Source organism: Anolis carolinensis, chromosome 6, assembly GCF_035594765.1.
Source record: "Anolis carolinensis isolate JA03-04 chromosome 6, rAnoCar3.1.pri, whole genome shotgun sequence".
Classification (NCBI taxonomy): domain Eukaryota; kingdom Metazoa; phylum Chordata; class Lepidosauria; order Squamata; family Dactyloidae; genus Anolis; species Anolis carolinensis.
In genome coordinates this window covers 23,596,200-23,617,509 of record NC_085846.1, presented here as the reverse complement: position 1 = coordinate 23,617,509, position 21,310 = coordinate 23,596,200, and the positions used below count along the sequence as shown (strand labels likewise).

The window sequence follows — 21,310 nt, the reverse complement described above, 5'->3', positions numbered from 1 at the left end:
ATCTGGCCCCGCCTCCCACACCACGCGCGGGTGCCCTGACCCCGCCCCCATGGCGTGGGGCAGCGCGGGAGGCGTGGCCAGACCTGGCCCCGCCTCCTACGCTGCGTGCGAGCGCCCTGACCCCGCCCCCCACAGCGTGGGCAGCTTGGCCAAGGCGCGCGCGGCAGGAGGCAAGGCCAGAGCTAGCCACGCCTCCCACCCCGCACACCCTGTCCCAGGCAGGCTACAGCGGGAATCTGGTCCTTCCAGGCCACGGTGAAGGTCCAGCTGCGGCCTGGAAGGACTGGACTCCCGCCGCAGTCTGGTTGGGACAGGGTGCCCGCCGCGGGAGGCGTGGCCAGCCCCGCTTCCCGCGGCGGGCACCCTGTCCCAGCCAAGCTGCAGCGGGCGTGCTGCAGCTTGGCTGGGACAGGGTGCCCGCCGCGGGAGGCGTGACCAGCCCCGCTTCCCGCGGCGGGCACCCTGTCCCAGCTAAGCTGCAGCGGGCGTGCGCTGCGGGAGGCATGGCCGGCCCTACGGCAGGCGCCGCAGGAGGCGGGGCCAGACTTGACCACGCCTCCCGCGTCGCGCGGCCATGCCTCCCACAGCGCGGGAGGCAGGGCCAGGGCGCTGGAGGCGGGGCCAAGTGTGGCCACGCCTCCCAGGGGGCTCGATAGCGCCCCTGGGAACATGGCGCCCAACGCGGGGGCGTGGCTAGCATCCCGTGTTGGGCCGGGCCTGCATGAGGTCATGAAGAGTTGGAAATGACTGAATGAATAAACAGCAACAGTCAAACCTCCACATTTGCTGAGGTTAGCGATGTTTTGAGAGAACATTTCAGAACATCTCTCTAAAAACATTTAGGTCCTCCAGCACAATTTTGTGATCAATGTCCAATGGAAGCTGACCATAGAATTGCCATGGAGGGTTACTAGAAGGAATGTTTTAATCAAAGCAGTGAATAATCAAATCTGCAAAAGTCAAACCACAAATGTGGAGGGCGAACAGTAGCAGTCTCTAGTACCAAATTGATCACCTAGAGGAGGGACTTTCAACAGATGTTGCTTGTTTTGTAGTTTTCCCACAAGGCAAGTGGTGGAAGCAAGATCTGGTCCCATGTTGCCTGTCCTGTATCTACATGGCAAAATGAGTGCAGTTTGACACTGCTTTAAGTGCTATGACTCAGTGCTATGGAATCCTTGGATTTATGGTTTGGTCCTCTGTTGCGGAGAAAGTTACAGTCCTTGTCAAACTACAACACCTATGATTCCATATCATTAAGCCATGGCAGTTAAAGTGGCGACTCACAATGCTTATTGGTTAGAATTCAAAGTTTAGGGAACAGTAAGATAATCACTTTGAGCAATAGTTCAAGAACCTATTCTGAGAGTAAGAAATATACAAATTTACCACTATTTTCATAATAACCAGAGTATTTTAGTTCCAAATTGTAACTTGTGCAGGAGTAAAGGTTGACTATTTTGATTTCCTTTTGTGTTTCCTCTGATTTGATGAGAGGTGCTGAACAACCACAGGTATTTTACACTTTCTTAAATTTTCTTAGATAATCTCTGTTCGTCAGCGAGACTGAAGATCACGATATTTACCAGGAAGGATCCCCTAAGGCAGATAGAGCTTGTTGGGCCAAATAGCTGCACTAAAACATCTCAGAGTCACCCAGTTCCTTTGCTGCGAATCCAATCTCAGCTGGAAAACCGTGTAAACAGGAAAAGTAATCAATGTGTGACCAGCAGGAAGGAGCCTTGCAGCCCTCTCCGTATGTGTTGCCTGTTTCATAAAGTGTCTGAGCTCAATATTTTCACGCCAGGAAATGGCAGGGAAAGCAGCCAAACCATAGAGATGGACTGTGCCAAATAGCCGTCTCTGCTTGGATAATCCATATGTGAGAGAGGGAAAGAGGGCAACTGAGGCCTAGCTACATGTTTTGGGAGGGGAAAGACTGCCTTTGGCCCAAATCTGTTTGGTAAGTATCAGTAAAAGAAATGTGTGGTCTCCATCATACACACGTTTTCCTCAGCCTCTGCAAGTGACAACCATTGAACTGGAGCAAGCGGTGGAGTTAGGCCTGCCAGATTGAAAACTAAAGATGGTGCCTGCACCTTTAACAGATGTTGCTTGTCATGCATCCAGGTGACAAGCAACATCTGCTTCTATGTGGCTCCTGTACCTTTAACAGATGTTGCTTATTGACACCTGCTTCTATACAACCATTAAATATACAAGAACCATTACCGATTTTCACTCAGATAGCCCTAGATGTTGGTTCTAACCATGTTACATCACATGTTTCCATTGCAAGATACTATTAGGAAAAATAAATTTTTCCTCAATCCACTGAGGGATATTAATCCATAGCAGTTCTGGGCATCTACATCCTCTCCAAGTCGTTTTCAGAAATGTTTAGTTGGCAACAATGAAGTTAATTGTGTAATAGATCTTGGATGTAGTTCAAGCTTCAAAGTAGCTATCTCAGGTGCTGAAACTGTGTTGAGGAGAAATGTTTGGATAGTTCCTTTAGAACAGTGGTGTCCAGCCTTTGACCCTCCAGATCAGTGGTTCTCAATCTGTGGATCCCCAGATGTTTTGGCCTCAGAGAAATCCTAACAGTTGGTACACTGGCTGGGTTATCTGGGAGTTGTAGGCCAAAACACCTGGGGACCCACAGATTGAGAATCACTGCTCCAGATATTTTGAGCATCAGCTCCCAGAATTCTTGACCACTGACCAGGGCTTCTGGAAACCAGAGTCCCAAAAACATGGAGGACCAAAGTTGAACACCATTGTTTTCGAGTCTGAATTAAAATATAGAAGGGAGTCACTGGCTCACTAACTTGGAAATATCCAGCTTCTACTGGTTAATACCTCTTAGTTTAGGATTATGATGCAAAAGTGTAGGACCTCTTCCTAGACAAACAGCCCAATCAATCACCTCTATTGCTGAAACAGTGACAGACATCTGCCTGTCATCTCCAGATGATATCATTGCTCTGTGTCCAGCCATAGGGAAAAACTGGATGTTTGTCTCCCATTCCCCTTATTCTCCACTGATTTGAACATGGCTGTGTTTGGGGGAGTGGCTGCAGATGAGAAATATTAGGTTGGAGATGGGATTTTAATCATTGAATTTGAGGTGGGTAGGAAATCTGACCTCCACCACAATGGAAAAAGTGAGTTGCAGTGGCGTAAATCTTAGGTCCCCTTTACACTGCCATACAATCTAGATTATTAAAACAGAGAATCCACATTTTCTGCTTTGAACTAGATTATATGAGTCTACACTGCCATATAATCTAGTTCAAAGCAGATATCTAGTCTAATAATAATAATAATAACAACTTTATTTTTATACCTCCATCTTCCTGCAAGAACTTGGGGTGGTTAACATGGGGCCAAGCCCAAATAATCACAATAAAACAAGATAAAATATATACAGAATAAAACAAGCATCATCAACGAAAAAAATTAAACAGAATATTATTACCCCGCTTTATCTCCCCAAGGGGACTCAAAGTGGCTTGACATAAAAACATTGTATACAATTTAAAAGATATAAAAATGCAAACATTAAAATAGAATTAAACACAAGCAGCACTAAAAATTCACAGTTAAAATCCATCAAAACAGTTAAAAACCACAGCATCCCCTGACTAGATCTTAAACACCTTCCCTATTTAAACCTTGCTGTTTCTTTTACTTGTGAGATCATAAAGCTAACATTGAATTGCACAATACATCGTCTGCCTGTGACAATATATTCAACTACGTGTTGGTTTGGAGACCTACATCTGAATTATACACCAGTGCTTTAAAAGTGAAATGTTGCCACTTCAATTTCTTGCTGCAATAAAATCCCTATTCAGCTAATCCACCGTAAAACCAGCAACAAAGCCACAGAGATTGTGATCTGAAAAAAACTGATTCCCATTGTGATGGTTTTCAATTTTTTTCTCTTCAGAAGGCTAAGCAAGTGCCCGAGGTCCATTTCCATCTCCTCCACCATCGCGGAGTTTGATATCCTATCTCAGTGGAAAACATCTGGATTCCCAGGACACTCCTGCAAGCCACAGGCTAAATTCAAACTTTGTGGGGGAAGCAGGGCTAGGATGAATATATACCATGGCGATCCTTAGAGCGGAAGGAGCCCAGAATAACATGGAGCGGTTGTGTAACTTTGGCTCATGGCTAGTGGGTAGAATTGGTTTTATATTAGGTAGGCAACTTCCCGGTTCAAATTAGAGTACCACAGGAATCCCTCTGGTACAAAATGTCAATGTGCTATAATTGTTCAACTGTTTGTGCGGAACATGACAGGAAGATTATAGTCCTCATTGAGATATAAAACCCACAAAATGACTTTTGATCTTTCATTCTCCTTCAGCCTAAGCAGGTTTGTTTGGTTGCATGTTGCAAGTCGTTTCTGGTGAGAGACAATCCGTTGTCTACAAACAAGTTGCCCAGGGACGCCTGGATGTGTTTCGATCCTGCGGGGAGGCTTCTCTCATGTCCCCTTTGAATAGCTACTGGTCAAAAGGCATTTAATATAATACCAAGTTTTTAACTTTGTTTGTGTCTTTAAATACATTACAACTGCTTCTGATACAATAAATAAAAAAGCCTAAGCAAGTGGCTCACAGGGTTGCTGTGAAAACAGGGAGGAGAAGGACACAGCCGGAAGAGCTCATTAGACAAAACAGACGGGGTAAACAAACAAACAAACAAACAAGAGAGATGCACATGAAGTTTGCATTGAGCTTTTACAGTATTAATTTGTGATTTTCAAAAATGTATTATTCAAGGAGCTCGTGGTAGCTGACTTGCTGTCCGCTCATTTGCTTTAGCCTCGTAGTTAAACAAAGAGAGTATGATTGGTTCAAAGTCACCTAGAGATATATACGGCCAAGGTCTGTTCACATTGCATAATTAGAGCACTTTATTTACCATCCTTCCATGCTATGAAATCCTAGAATTCATAATTTGGGAAGGTACTAGAGCTCTCTGGGAGTCCCCGATGGCACAGTGGGTTAAACCACTGAACTGCTGAACTTGCTGACCAAAAGGTCAGTGGTTCAAATCCAGGGAGCGGAGTAAGCTCCCTCTGTCAGCTCCAGCTTCTGCCAGCCTAGCAGTTCGAAAACATGCAAATGTGAGTAGATCAATAGATACTGCTCTGGCGGGAAGGTGCTCCATTCAGTCATGCCAGCCACATGACCTTGGAGGTGTCTGCGGACAACACCGGCTCTTCAGCTTAGATATGGAGATGAGCACCAACTCCCAGAGTCGAACACGACTGGACTTAATGTCAGGGAAAATCTTTACCTCTACCTTATGGATTGAAACTTCGGGAATTGAGGCTGCTGTTGGCATCCCCTTTCCTTAGCCTTGGATTGTGTTGCGTAGACAGCTCATAAACATGTTGCTTCCTTCCTTCCTTTAGTTTGGAAAACCTTTACCTTTACCTTTTACTGGGAGAGGATTTAAAATACCATACCTCTCCCTAAACGACCAGTCCCAGGATTAATTATATACGATGTTGCCACAGCAAAGTAATATAAATGTAACATGTGAAAGGGTCTCTGGATGTTTTGGTTTTAGTTTAACACTACACTGTATCCTGACTCCGTGATTAGTATTTCACTGTGATTCATGTGTTTCAATCTTTTCAATCTCTTTCCTGATCTCAATTTTGGGACTTCAAGATAACATAAATAAATTAAGAATTTTTTAAAAAATGGAAATGTTTGGAAAAAATGTTTTTTAGCCCTTAAGGCCCAGGGGTTCCTGAACATGGATGGAAATGCCCTACACATGTCCTAGAGAGCATTTGGGGTTATCCTGGAGCAAACATGCAGTCTGTGAGCCACACTTTGTCTATCTCTGCTCCATTTGAAAGAGTGTCCAGTCCAAATTCAGTTTAAATGTGAACAACCCTAAGAAAGGAGAGCTTCAAAGGGCTTTGATGTTGCCTGTCAATAGGAAGCACTTAGGCCCCTTTTACACTGCCATATAACCCAGATTATTAAAAGAGATAATTCACATTAAATGTTTTGAACTGAATTGTACGAGTCTACACTGCCATATAATCCAGTTCACAACAGAGAATCTAGATTTCATATGGCAGTGTAGAAGGGGCCTTAGAGAGCAGAGTAAACAGGCAGAGGAACATTTTTTCCTTCATTTCTTGGAAGGGGTTGATCTGCCAGTGCCCCCCATGTATTGCTTTCCTCTGCCCATTTTTTCTTTCTTTGAATCTTGTCTTTGCCCAGAGGTTGAGGAAGAGAAAAGACTGAACTATCTCTACTGTGATTCAGTGTATAATGTCCAGTTTCTATTAATGGATTGAATCCATGTGGTTGCTTGGGAGTGGTTACATAAGGCTTGCTCATTTCTAAAAGGAGAGGCATCTGGACTCCAAATTGCCTCCACATCTGGACCTCTGACCATCTGCTCATCACATTGTATGAGGGGTTTCATGTTAGAAATAAGGCTGGCGCTCTGTACGTCCTCAGAAGAAACTCTTGCCTATCTGTTTGTTTTGCATATCCTAGGAATGAGTCCTGGCATTTGAAATCTGCTTTCAGACCCAGATTCATTACTAGCTGTGTACGCTTGATGCCAATGCGAATATTTCAAAATTCTGTTCCAAGAAAATCTTTCATCTTGGAAATTATTATTTTGTCATGAATCATCTATATAACGCACTGGATAAACAAGACAAATCATCTATGCAACGCATTTAGTAAACAAACTGGTTTGCAACTGATTGTCATTGTATATGACACATTTAATGTGCTAAGCACTTCATAGCTGTGATTTGGTTTGATCCAGATGTTGGAAAAATTGCTTTTTTGGATGATAACTTTTCATAAATTCTTTCTACACTACTATATAAAATCCAGATTATTTGTTTTGAACTGGATTATATGGCAGTATAGACTCATACAATCCAGTTCAAAGCAGATAATGTGGATTATATGCTTTGGTAATCTGGATTATATGGCAGTATAGAAGGAGCCTAAGTCAACGTGGGCAAAAGACATGTTAGTGGGGGAATTTGGGGAACTTAAAAAAAGTAACTTCTCCAAACATTGGATTGTCCCATTAATAACTTTTTGAGGTTGACCATTCTCATCTCCATGTTATAGGTGGGTACATTGAGCCCTTGGTGTTGCTGGAATTTGGTTCTAGGACCACCCATAGATATCAAAATCTGCAGATGCTCAAGTCCCATTAGATATAATAGCATAGTAAAATGATGTCCCTATATAAAATGGCAAAATCAAAGTTAAGTTTTTGGAATTTTTTTTGGAAGAAGGGAAATATTTCCAAGCCTTGGATGATTGCATCTGTGGATGTGGAGGACCAACTATAACCACTGTCCCAATGCCTTAGAGAAAAGGTGCACATGTGGTTTTTATCTGTATTTCTTCTGAAATACCGTGACCCTGACTCTACTACTCAAAACACTGAAAGTGCCATTTCCTTCCTAGAAAGTCACTGTTTTCTTGTAATTGCAACTGGACTGTGAAGAAAGCTGACAGGAATAACATCAACTTCTTGGAAATGTGGTGCTGGAGGAGATGGCTGTGAATACCATGGACAGACAAATAGACAGGGATGAGAGCACATTAAGCCTAAACTCTCATTGGAAGGCTAAATGACAAAACTATACTCTTGAAATGTGGCCAAATCAATGAGATGACTCAATGGATAATGCTCTGTAAAGTTGAAACTAGTAGGAAAAAGCAAAGGGTGCATCTACACTGTAAAATGAATGCAGTTTGACATCACATGAAGTGCCATGGCTCATTGCTATGGAATCCTGGGGCTTGTAGTTTGTGCTGGAAATAGCAACCTTCTAATGCCTCCACTAGTTGTTTGTTATGTATCTAATCCAGATTGTTTACTGTATTATATACGTGTGTATTGGTTTGCAGGTTTCCTTAACTCTTTGTTTTGAGAGGGGTTGCAGATCATGTGATCAGGTCTGGGTTTGTTCAGGACTTAGACTCCATTTTAGAACGGTTCAGTTTAGACTTTAAGAACTATATACTTCAGACTTCAATGCAGGAACAGTATGCTGTACAGAAGCCATTAGAGTCCATTGCACTATGGACTATTGATTCTGAGAAAGATGCCATGTGTTCCCTACACAGAGAAACTACTTCAAATCCTATTTGTAACTGGATTGATAAACAAAGTACCTGCTGATTACATGAAGTTTGTGAGTAAACCAACTATGTTACTTTTAAATCATGAGAGCATGATTTAAAGGCAAATTTATTTTCAGGGAGAGTAGATGTTTTTGGGCAACTAGAAAAAGAACACTTCTGAAACTCTGCTATATAAGAGAGTGTGTGTGTTTTGTGCATAGGAATATCTTTGTACATCAGTTTAACAGCTGAGAAACCTGATTGCCTTGCATGAATGCCATTTTCCCAAAAGGTTATGACTCTAACAGGTCGTGCTTTTTACCAAGAGGTTATGGCATCATTTTTCAAGAGGTTATGACTTCTAACAGGGTCATCCCTTTCCAAAGATCATAAAATCTCTAAAAAGGTTATAGAGATTTCCAGTTTCCAAAAGTTTTGTGAGGCTAAAGATCTTGTAAAAATACAGCTGCTATGATTCCATTGCATTGAGCCATGGCAGTTGAAAGGGTGTCAATTTGCATTCATTCTACAGTGTAGATGCATCCAAAGACCACATTAAAGATGGATTGTGTTTACTTGTTAGCTCTCTATATTCACTGAAGTTAGGAGCTCAGGACCCCCACGAAACTGAAACATCTGCAAATATTTTTTAAAATTTAATCCAAGGGAACATCTCTTTAAGAATGTCTAGTTATCCAACAACATTTCTATAGCCATTTTGAGTCTCCTTCAGGAGAGATAAAGAGGAGTATAAATAAATAAATACATAAATAAATACATAAATAAATAATGTCAACTACTGATAGAATTGCACTGGAAGGTCGAGAGAATTCAATAAATGTGTTTTCTCTAGAAATATCTAGATCCTCCAGTGGAAGTTGACCATACAGTTGAACTGGAATACCAAGAGGTTTCTAGAGAGATTATTTTAATTAAATCTGTGAATAATCAAATCCACAAAAACCAAACCCACCAATATAGAGGACTGATCGTATATCTATCTCTTATTGAACAAACAACATTGTTTTAAAACAACCTCATACTCTAGAAAAAATATTTCCTGTTTTTAATTCTCTTACTACAGGTTGGAGTCAAGAGCATGTATCCATGCTGGGATCAGGACCTCGGTCCTGGGAGCGAAAGGTGCGAGAAACCTCGCCAGATGACAAACGAGCAAAGATTAGCCAGGATCTCGGCGGAAGAAGCTTAATTATTGACACTTTGACAGACAACAAAACACAGATTGTGGTGAGTCTCACGTAAGGAAAGGCTGACACAACCAAGAGGCTTGGGCAGCAAGCCTTCTAATTCCAGTAAACATGGTTTTATTCATAAAAGGAAATAAGAGTTTGGAAATGTTCCTTTTTGGATTACACATTCCATCCTAGCCAGCTCTTGTTTGAAGGGGTAACTTTTCCAGACAATTTAGAAGAGCGAATTCTGAAAGTTGTGGTTTGAAAAGGTGATTGGATTAAAATATGTTCTGTAGGTTGTAGTCTGGGGACAATGACGAATTTTCCAATCTCCCGAGTGCATTAGATAGAGAGAAACAACTTCTCCAAGCTAGTGTTTTACAGATGTTTGGACTACAGCTCTCAGCATTCCTGACCATTGTTCATGGTATCTGAGGGTGATGGGAGATGAAAATCTAAACATTGAAGGAAGCAGACCTTGAAAGATTGCGACCCCTTCGATACTGCCATCTAAAATCCAGATTATCTGCTTTGAACTGGATTATATGGCAGTATAGACTCATATAATCCAGTTCAAATTAGGTAATCTGGTTTATCTGCTTTGATACTCTGGATTATATATCAGTGTAGATCCAGCCTGAGATAGGATAACATTCTCCAACCCAATGCGCTCCGGATATTTTGGACCGATTTCCCTCCCCAGTTAGTCCTTTTCTAATTGCAAATTTTGGCCCACAAACCATAAGTGGATGTTTGTTGAAAAAGCTGAGGCTGCTAAGATAAATGCTTGTACATAAGAGATACAGGCTGCATTGATCCCAGGTGTGTTCTCGGGGCTAAATGTTTTGTAAAATAAATTATAATATATACTACCACCTTAAAAAATAGGCCCACAAGGTAGAAATGAGTCCAGAGTTTGCACTGTTAATTGTCTGCATCATTGCTTCACTAATTAATTGTCCTCCCTAATTCCCTTGGATGTAAACATACCATAGAACCGCATGCTGACTTTCAAAGTAAACTATGCCAGATTCTCGTCCTTCTGCCAAGTTATGTCCACACAATCCAGTTGTATCCAGAGATGGATTCCGGCCACATTTTGTTTCATATTATTTTGTTTTGGCCCGTGCTCTCCTCGTCATAAGGGACGAAGTAGATTGAGTTTTCAAGAATCGTATGGTTTTAAACAAAAGCAAAAAAGCAGTGAATGGGTCAGAGAAGAATTGACGGACAGTGATGCTGGATGAGAAGGCCAGAGGGCATCATGGTTGCCATGGATAGCAAGAGAAGTAGAGTTGTGTGAGTTTTCCGGGCTGTATGGCCATGTTCCAGAAGTATTCTCTCCTGACGTTTTGCCCACTTCTATGGCAGGCATCCTCAGAGGATGCCTGCCATAGAGGTGGGAGAAACGTCAGGAGAGAATACTTCTGGAACATGGCCATACAGCCCGGAAAACTCACAACAACTCTGTGATCCCGGCCATGAAAGCCTTTGACAACACAAAGGAAGTAGAGTTCCACACACGATAACTTCTCACATTGCAGTTGTGCATTACTAACTATGCATTGTAGTTGCACAATTGTGCATTTTGGTTGTGCATTGCACAACAGAGAGTGAGGCATGCAGCTCAATGTTGCTGTTTGGCATAGTGGTTACATACTGTTTGCATAGAGTATTTCCGCATGTGGGTATTTCCGCAATGCTGCAGGGACGTTGGATTGCTGAAGGCTCTATCGTTGTTTTTCCTTTCCCCTTTTATCTCTCTCACACTTTCCAGGGAGGAAGCTAGTTAGTTTGGTCATAGCTTAGCTCCCTGGAGACCTTTCCTCTCTTAATGGATATCGGATGGTGAAGTCTTTGTTTTATTTCTTATGCGGTTGGTGTCTTTGCTCCTTAATCAGGCTCTCTAGCTACTGCAATCACTCTCCATCAAATTTCTATTATTTGTGACTTTTTTTTTAAAAAAAAGAAGCTATCCTTTGCTTTCCCATTTCTCAAAAGTAACTTCAATTACCCTTTAGTTACTTAAAAACACACCTGAGTCCTACAAGCTGCTGATCCGTAATCCAAAAAATACACTGTCCTCACAAGTATTTTAACACCCACAACATCACGAGGCTTCTCTTCAACCACCTGATATACTTCCAAAATAGCCAAAATTATAGCACAGAAATCAAAATAAGTTTACCTTTGCTATTGGATGCAGGATGGGTTGATTATTAGTAACCAGTTTGTGTTAATTACATTCAAGATTGCATCCAGGCTGGATTGGGGGGAGAATTATGTGTAAACTAATTCCCTGTTCTTTCCACACCTGAGTAAGTGCAAATCTTGAATCAAAATTCTGAATCCATTAGAAAAGAAATAAACACATAAAAATTTGGATCAAAAGTGTCAGATTCCCCTCAGGCTACTTCGTTTGAGGGTGAGTGAGAGAAATTTATTGGTTTGACATAAGCCTTATATAACTTTAATAAACAAGATAGAAGAACATTCCATAGTCACCCACTGAGCATGTATGAAACTCACTTAACAAGACTTGGCACACATTTATTAATGGATTTTTAGGATTTTATTTCACAACTTGGCCAAAGCTGATTTGGGCAGGTTTTGTGCTGACATACTTGACTTAATTGACGAACAGTTTAAAAGACTGGCATAAATTGCATAAAATAGTGACAGGCAACAAGAAAATTGAAGGCACCTTGTTTTTCATAAACATTAGTTTGAGGGTCATATATGTAGCTACTTAATATGGCATGGAGTGTGGGAATGAAAGGCCTGAGGGGGTGCTGGATTGAAAGAGAGATTTCCATGAGTGGTATAGATCAATGGCACATTGTTTATGGGCTTTAGAATTAGAGTGCGAACTGCGTCTAGATGAAAGAGGATTGCATTTTAATGAACTTAAAATCAATACAGAGGAAAATGTGTTGCATACTTTGACAGAATGCTACCAGAAGCCATAGCTGCAAAATTTGTGCTCTCCAGTTGTGGACAGGTAAGGCAGCATTTAGAGACCAGTTTGTGACTTATTTGCTTTACTTCATGGTACTTTCAGTTGTTTAGTGAGGACAGCACATGGGACCTTTAGTGTTTAAACACCTTTGAGTAGCTGGCCCCTTGGAGTGCCTCTGGTGTTGCTGTAAGAAGGTCCTCCATTGTGGTTGTGGTAGGGCTCAGGCTGCATTGTAGTAAGTGGTCTGTGGTTTGCTCTTCTCCACACTCATATGTCATTGATTCTACTTTGTGGCCCCATTTCTTAAGATTGTCTGTACCTCGTGGTGCCAGAGCGCAGTCTGTTCGGCACCTTCCAAGTCACCCAGTCTTCTATGTGCCCGGGGGGAATCTCTCATCAGGTATCAGCCATGGATTGAGGTTCTGGGTTTTAGCCTGCCACTTTTGGACTCTCGCTTGCTGGGGTGTTCCCACGAGTATCTCTGGCATGTTGGCTGATATCTGAACGGGACCTTTAGTGACAAAGGCACACACTGCAGGGCAGGTAGACATCCAACAGCATCATGTTTCTTGTGCAGCGAGGCAGAGAGTGCCAACTATTCAACCAGTCTTTGTGATTTTGCCTTAATACAGGAGTGTCCAAACTTTTGGTTTCCCTGGGCCACATTGGTAGAAGGAGAATAGTCTTGGGCTACACATTGAATATACTAATATTAAAGAATATGCAAAAAAATCTTTCACTGGTAGCCACATATCACCATAAAACTGAAGCCATGCATGTGCATGATACATGGTGGCACTCTGCCTAGTTCAGAATACACTCTTGAATTCTTTTTCTAAATTAATTTTGAATATAATTGCAACAGAGCCAAGTTGCTCTTTATTTTATCAGTAAATTTAACAGCTTTTTGTTTCTTCTGGCCAAATTGCAATTATTACATGAATTACAGATAATACGTACTCTGATGTTTGTGGATATAACATGCTCTGATGATTCCATTATCATCTACAAAGTTCATGCTCAAAAACAGTACAGTCGAGTTACAAAAAACCCTCATAACGTTTTAAGCAAGTTAATGATTTTGTGTTGGGTCGCATTTGTAGCTACTTGTGCTTTAACACAAATTCACCTCCAGAAGTTACACAGGGAGGAAAATCACATTGCCTTCCACGTACTGTTGGATTGCAAAGCCTATCAGTCTTAGCCAACACTGCCAATATGGAAGAATAACACAAATTGCTCTCCAAAACATTCTGGATACTGCATGATTCTGACTCCTGAATTACAGTATCAAGTAGAAAGAATGGTCATGACATGGAGATTAATGGTCATGACATGGAGATTTTTGCACTGAGATAAATGTATCATCTTCTTAAACTGCTGTTAAAGGCGGAGCTGCAAGAGACTGCCAAAAATATGGGATATGTAGGAGATTTCCAGTAACCTTGTAGGGGCAGCTGTGCTGGCTGTTAAAAAACAAAATAGGAAATTCTAACTCTATCCATTGTTTATATCACTATTGGGTCCAACAAAAGGTCTAAAACTTATCACACTAGCTTTCAAAGCTTTACAGGTTTCTTCATCAGGCAGGGATTTAAAAAACATATACAGGAGAAATAAACCGACAGTGTTTTGGTCCTATTATGTTGTAGAAAGTGTATGTAGATTAAAAATGACACAACCACACCTCAACTGAGTGGGACAATAGGCAACACAGGAAGAAAAATTGCCTTCTCCATTTGAAGTTACAAGGCTCCTCTGCTGAGTATTGTATTAGTATCTATCCAGTTTGAAGTCAGGGGCCACAGTGAAGGAAGAATGCTCAGTGGGTGACTGTGGAATGTCACCCAAAGCTGACTGGCACAACCTGGGAATCACAACCAGACACAGTGAAGACATCTGCCCTTGCGCTTTGCTACTCTGCTGCTGAATACACATGCCCAGTGTGGAACACATCTCACTATGTTAAAACAGTGGATGTGGCTCTTAATGAGACATGCCGCATTATCACAGGATGTCTATGCCCTAAACCACTGGTGAAATTTACCGTAGGCAGTATTGCACCACCTGACATCTGTCGGGAAGTAGCAGCCTGTAATGTAAGGACCAAGGCATTGACATCTCCAGGCCACCCTCTGTTCAGATATCAGCCAGCAAGGCAATGCCTCAAATCAAGAAATAGCTTCCTAAGATCTACAGAGATACTCACAGAAACACCTCAGCAAGCAAGAGTCCAAAAGTGGCAGATTAAAACTCGGAACCTCAATCAGTGGCTGATACCAGATGAGAAACCCCCTCCTGGGCACACAGAAGGCTCGGTGACTTGGAAGGCGCTGAACAGACTACGCTCTGGCACCACGGGATGCAGAACCGACCTTAAGAACAACAAGCGAGTGTGGAGAAGAGCAAACCACAGACCATTTACTACAATGCAGTCTAAGCCCTGACATATGCACAATGCAGGACCTTCTTACAGTGACACCAGAGGCATTCCAAATGGCCAGCTTCTGGTCAAAGGAAATTTAGTATAATGCCAAGTTTTAACTTTGTTTGTTTGTGGTTTCTCTATACATTATAAGTCTCAATTTGTTCTGACACGGTAAATAAATAACCTTGGGCCAGTTGCACCCTCTTAGCCTTAGGGGAAAAAAACCCATGATAGAGTTGCCTTAGGGTCACTATAAGATGGAAATGGCTTGAAGGAAACACAGCAACCTTTTTCAAAGCCAGAGTGACAGAGTGATTTTAGTGTTGGACTACAACTCTGGAGACACGAACTCACATCTCCACTCAACCATGAAAACCCTTGGGTTTTTGTTTTTTTTTCGTGTCAGGAGCAACCGGAGTTGCTTCTGGAGTGAGAGAATTGGCCGTCTGCAAGGATGTTGCCCAGGGGACGCCCGGATGTTTTTGATGTTTTTACCATCCTTGTGGGAGGCTTCTCTCATGTCCCCGCATGGAGCTGGAGCTGATAGAGGGAGCTCATCCACACTCTCCCCAGGTGGGATTCGAACCTGGCAGCTTTCAGGTCAGCAACCCAACCTTCAAGTCACTTCGTCCACTACACCATCTGGGGGCTCAAAAAAAACAACAAAAACAAAAACCCTTGGGTAAGTCGCACTATTTCAGCCTCAATGGAAAGCAATGGCAAACCGCCTCTGAACAAATATCACCAAGAAAACCCCACTTTAGGGTCATCATAAGTCTGACATTGTTTGAAAAGTAAACAGCCACAAAGAAGAAGAAATTACCAGGTTAGAAGCAACACCTGGTGTACAACCATTAGGAATACAGGAGCCCTCTCCAGGTTTCACTGTGACAACTTTATCCAATGCAAACCTGTCCAAAAATATCACGAGATCTCCAGTTGCTCACCCCTGCTTTTGAAACATCACAAATATTCTGGAAAGCTGCCAAGGAGCAGAGCCTAGCTTTTAAAAGGCAATTTAGCCTCAGAGCTGGACCTTTCTTAGAGCTAAGACAGTTTCCCTAGTTTTTAAAACAAAATGTTATGTACCTTAATAGAGTTCAAGGCCAGAGAATGCCATCCATCTTAGGTTGGATCTACACTGCCATATAATACAGAATAGGATCCCAGATTATCTACTTTGAACTGGATTGTATGAATCTACACTGCCATATAATCCAGGGGTCAGAAACTGGATTATATGGTAGTGTAGATGGGGCCTTAGCCAGCATAACCAGTAGTGTTAGGTGGCCTAATAAAAGTTGGAGCTCAGCAACATCTGGACATGTGTTCCATCTCCAAGTATGACTAGAAGTGCGAAGAGAAGGAGACAGAAGGAAACCAGGGCTGGAGACATCAGCACCGCAGGAGGCCTTGGCTGGTGCGCTGGCATGTCCGAGCCGACTCCAGCCGCCTTTGCTGACACAACAAGGGAGGCAGGATGCCAGCATCTTCCACCAGAGTAGAGCCAGCTAGAACCAGGCTTCCTTCCAAAATTTGGTTGTGTGTGGTTTTGAATAAAGAGCTTCCTCCCTAGAAGAAGGGAGAGAGGGGTGTTTGCAAAAGAGGGTGTTGTGATGTACCAGCCTTAGCATTGCTAAGGTCCTGATTATAGCTTCTTTGGTGGAAAATCTGGGGCCTCATATTACTAAATTTGGCTTTTGGACTGTATTTGCAGGCCTGTTATTCCTCCCTTCCTTCCCCCAGTCATGTCTTTGCCAGGCTCGGCTTTGGACAGTGTCATCTTTGGATTGATCTAGACAGCCAGTAAATAAAATCAATGCCCACCAGATGTGTTGGACCACAGTTTCCCAAGCAGGCATGTTTGTGGATGATGGGAAATATAGGGCAATGCAGCTAGAAAGTGCCAGGTTTCCGCCATGTTGAGGAAACCTGATCTTGTGGAAAGCCTTGCAAGACTCCAGAGATACACATTTTGTTGCTTGCTCGTCTTCTAGTCCCATCATTGCATTTCCCAGATGCATGTACTGCTATTAACTTACTAGAAGTGGGAGCAACATCAGGAAGAGTGTAAGCAGGAGTTAAATAAATGGAAGTCTGAACAGACGCAATCATTCAAATGTATTATTTACTAGGGCAGCTTAATGCAGAATGCAAGCCTTTGTGATTCACAGGACTTTTTGTCAGATCTTATGAAATTCTATTCTGTGGAACCTGAAACATGTTCCTGCAATATCTTAACCAACTTCATTGGGGAAAATATTATTTTAACCTACATCGTAGCTCTTGTCATTTGACTAACACAGCAGGAATCCAACATATCCACCCCCACACCTCCCACATTTGCGAAAGGATTCAGGTTAAGCAATGCCTCAGAGGGGGAAGAAAGGCCATGACAATTTTCTGCAGGATAACATAACTAGCCTGCAGAGCTTCACCTCAATCTCGCTTCCCTTGCATGTTTCTCTAAGATTATTTCCCCCCTCTCCCCTCCTCTCCCTGTTTTCTTTCTCTCTTCTTAATTCTTGCTGTAACCAAATCAAGGTGGCGGATTGGGACATAGTAATGATCCAGCAATGAGGTAATGATGGAGCACATGCCGAAGTGTGAAAGCAGCCAAGTCCACCCAGCCCCAGCATTTGCTGTTTAAATTTGTTTTCCCCCACATGATTTTATTGAGAACACATTTGGAAGCTCCTAGCCCCTATAAGAATGTGCACAAGGGAGAAAATGGGCTGATATTGTTGACGAGTCTCCAACAAGTGCCCTTTTTGATATTTCTGTAATGCCACCGTGTCCAATCCCCCCTTTGGTACTGTTCTAGTGCATAATCAGTCTTCTTTCTGAGAAGGGATTTTCTCACCCCAGAAACTGTTTTTCAGGATTAGGGCTCAACAATATGTGAAGTACAGTCAGCACTTGAAGACCAAGAGATTCCCAGGGAGGTGTTCTGTCTGGAAATCTCTAGATCCTCCAGCAAAACCCGAGGATGTTGACCAAAGAATCATGCTGGCGGTAGATATTCCTAAAGAGAACATTTAAATCAAATCTATGAATAATTAAATGCATCTGGAGTACTGTGTTCAGATATGGGTGCTGCATCTTAAAAGGGATATATGTGTTGATCAGTTTGAGTAGATTCAGAGAAGGGTAATGGGGATGCTAAGAGGTATGGATAACAAAACATAAGACGTTGGGCATGTTCACTTGAGTGAAGAGACGACTGAAGGATGATATCACATTTTTGAGATGGCTCAAGGGCTGCCACAAGGAGGAGGAGGAGGAGGAGGAGGAAGAAGAAGAATAAGAAGAAGAGGAGGAGTCTTGTTTTCTGATGGCTAAGAGCCTAGAACTGGGTTCAGTGATTTTAGATTACAGGAGGGCAGATTTTGATTACATATTAGGAGGAACCTCTTGACAGTGAGAGCGGTTTGGCAATGAAACCAAATACCTAGTAAAATGGTGGGATCTCCTTTGCTGGATGTTTTCAGACAGAGGCTAGGCAACTTCTTGGAACTCCTGCATGAAGCAGTGGCCAATTATATGATTCTGTTAATAAAGTAGTGCCAAAAAGAGAATGAACGTATTTCCTGCACCAATAACTAAAGGTCAGTTTTCTGTCTGCCAGAGATCCCCAGCAATTGGGCTGGAGGCACAATGTCCATAACACTATGTAACAAAATTTGAAAAATGTTCTGTTCCTGGTTTGAAAGTGTTATTTCCTGTTTAATTGTGTGGTACTTATGTTGGAAGTAGTTGTTATACCCCAGAAACGTTTTTGTGGCTGCCACAAACAATGTTGAATTGTTGAGACTCAATGAGATATTCCTTTAAAAACTATAGCAAAATGTGCTGCAGGGTGTCCTGAAAAAACAAAGTTTTTGCAGTTTAATAAACTTTTTCCATGTTTTTATGATAGAATCAATTAGGAAATGTCATTTACAACCCAGGCACAAAAATTGTGTTGCAAGCCGACCTATCTTCCTTGAGGCAGAGAATGCTGCTGGATTCAGCACCATGTTGGTGCAGAACCAATTTGCTGAAGGCTCAGAAAGGAAGAAACTTCCCTGATGGTTCCTGGGGAAACATTCGCCCAGGGAAAGTGCTAGTTTTGGCACTTGGGCAAGAGCTATAAAGAGTTGGTAGTCCTGTGATCAGGGCTGACCCAAGACATTTTGTTTCCTGAGTCAAAGGACAATTCATCTACAGAGGCCATCAGACTAGAGGTTCAATTTTATTTCGACATTAATGAAAACAGCATCCTAAGAGCAGCAGACTAAATTAGGAAACATGAGTCATCTTGGAATAATTACTTCCATGAACAACATTTCCCAGCATTCTCCTACCAGCATGACCTGTAGTCATGTCAGTAGCAAGATTCTGGGAACTGTTTTCCATTTTCCCCCGAGCTCTGTGTGACTATTATCTGCCACCCCAGCATTTGCTACTAGATTGGTAGCCTCATTCTGACTAATGACAAAGGCAACCTTAACTATGACTGACTATCCAAAAAGGAAGATGAAAAAGCTATAAATCCTTCCGAATGCAGCAGGTGAACAATTTATTACTATAAGTGAACCAAAGGGAGGATATTTGGCAGAAGATGGGAGGTTTGCAGGAAGCAGTTTTAATGAAAGGAAAACTCAGAGGAAGGCTGTCGTTCTTTTTGTTAATGTGGGATTTGTGTATTGATAGTGTTTAAATGCAATTTGTGTCTTGGTTTGTATTGCATACTGATTGCATCATCCAGAGTGTACTATAGTCTGTAAAGAGTTAATTACTGAGAAGCTGTGATGACCTTGATGTGTGGCTGGAACTGGGGAGTGTACAGACACAAGTGTGTATGCATTACTGATTGCATCAGTTCAGTTCTGTTCTGTCTGCTGAGAAGTCAAGTCCTGTGTCCATTGTCTTCAAGTCTGTTTATCTTTATTACTGCTTTCAGTAAAACTTGTATATAGTTTTACCATCGTCTTGGATGTTTCTTCATTCTGATTCCATCCAACTACTGCTGCACTGAAAATTACTCTGACACTTTTTATGGGACCCACCAGTCTTCTTATCCACATGCTTATTGAAGATAAGTAGAGGGTGCTTGTCTGAACCAACCATCCTAGTGTCATGACCTTTTCCTGACCAGTTCCTCATGTTGTGGTGACCCCAACTTTAAAATAATTTTTGTTGCTACTTCAAAACTGTCATTTTGCTATTGTTATGAATCATAATGTAAATATCTGACATGCTGGAAGTATTTTCATTCACTGGACCAAATTTGGCACAATTACCCGATATGCCCAAATTTGAATACTAGTAAGGTTGGGTGGGGGGGGGGGGAGATAATTATTTTGTCATTTGGTAGTTGTAGTTGCTGGGATTTATAGTTCACCTATGCTCAAAGAGCATTCTGAACTCCACCAATGATGGAATTGAACCAAACTTGGCACACAGAACTCCCGTGACCAAGAGGAAATACTGGAAGGGTTTGGTGGGCATTGACCTTGAGTTTTGGAGTTTTAGTTCATCTACATACAGAGAGCACTGTGAACTCAAACAATGATGGATCTGGACAAAATTTGAACATGTGGAGTTAGGGTAAAATAGACCTTGACATTTGGGAGTTGTAGTTGCTGGGATTTATAGTTCACCTACAATCAAAGAGCCCCTTGAACTCCACCAATGATAGAATTGGGCCAAGCTTCCCACACAGAACCCCCATGACCAACAGAAAATATTGGTCCTTGGCGACCTCTCTGAACCCCCCTCGTGACCCCCCCCAGGGGTCCTGACCCCCAGGTTGAGAAACACTGTGAATCTAGGCTGCAAGAAATTAACTGTTCTGGCTGGTTCAGTTCCCCATTTTCCTGTCACCTACATCACCTTCCAGTTTTGCTGACAATTCTTGTTTCTTTTTCTGTCATTGGATCAAGGCCTCCATATAAATACTCTTGTTCTGAAGCACCAAATGAACAAATCCTGAATTGATGTCTTATTCCCTAGAATGTTGCCCTATCATCCTATTAAAATTGTTGCCAAACCCTGAGAGTCCTTTGTGGAAGAAAAGGTTTCTTTAGTAACACTGCTGTGTGAAATCCACATGATTTAGCTGGTGGTCTTCCAAGATAAAGCTTGGCTAGTATGAAACTGAAATTTGAGTCAGGACAGATTTGGTCTCCCAACCTGTTTGCAATGAAAAGTCAAAAGGGGACATGTTCAGCTTGAAGATGAAGATGAAAGACATGTAGAAAAAAATATGTAGCTGAAGAGAAGATCATAACAAGGGTTTAGAACAGAGTTGAGAGGCTTTTGTCTTTCTAGGTGTTTTGGTCTGAAACTTCCAGTGTCTCTCCATTTCCTCAAAGTGAAAGATGGTGGGACTTGCAGTTTGAAAAAAAAGCTTGGAAAATTTTGATTTTTTTTAAAAATCACAATGTTCAGATTGCCTTAGCCAGTGCTGATTTTTTGGAAGATTTTGGAAGTTATATTCTGGGAAGATTCTGGGACTTCGCTGCTTTGAATCCCATCTTGGAAGAAAGGCAAGATATAAATTCAAAAAATAAACTAAAAATAGTTTGGAAAATCA

At 42.0% G+C, this 21,310-nt stretch overlaps 1 protein-coding gene across 1 annotated transcript in view; it reads left to right on the top strand.

The window, feature by feature from the left end:
* plxdc1 (plexin domain containing 1) overlaps nt 1-21,310 on the top strand; it is a 75,729-nt gene that overhangs the window by 12,292 nt on the left and 42,127 nt on the right. Inside the window, exon 2 of the mRNA XM_008113550.3 lies at nt 9,235-9,398. Coding sequence (XP_008111757.2) covers nt 9,235-9,398 — 164 coding nt within the window. The remainder of the gene's footprint in view (nt 1-9,234; nt 9,399-21,310) is intronic.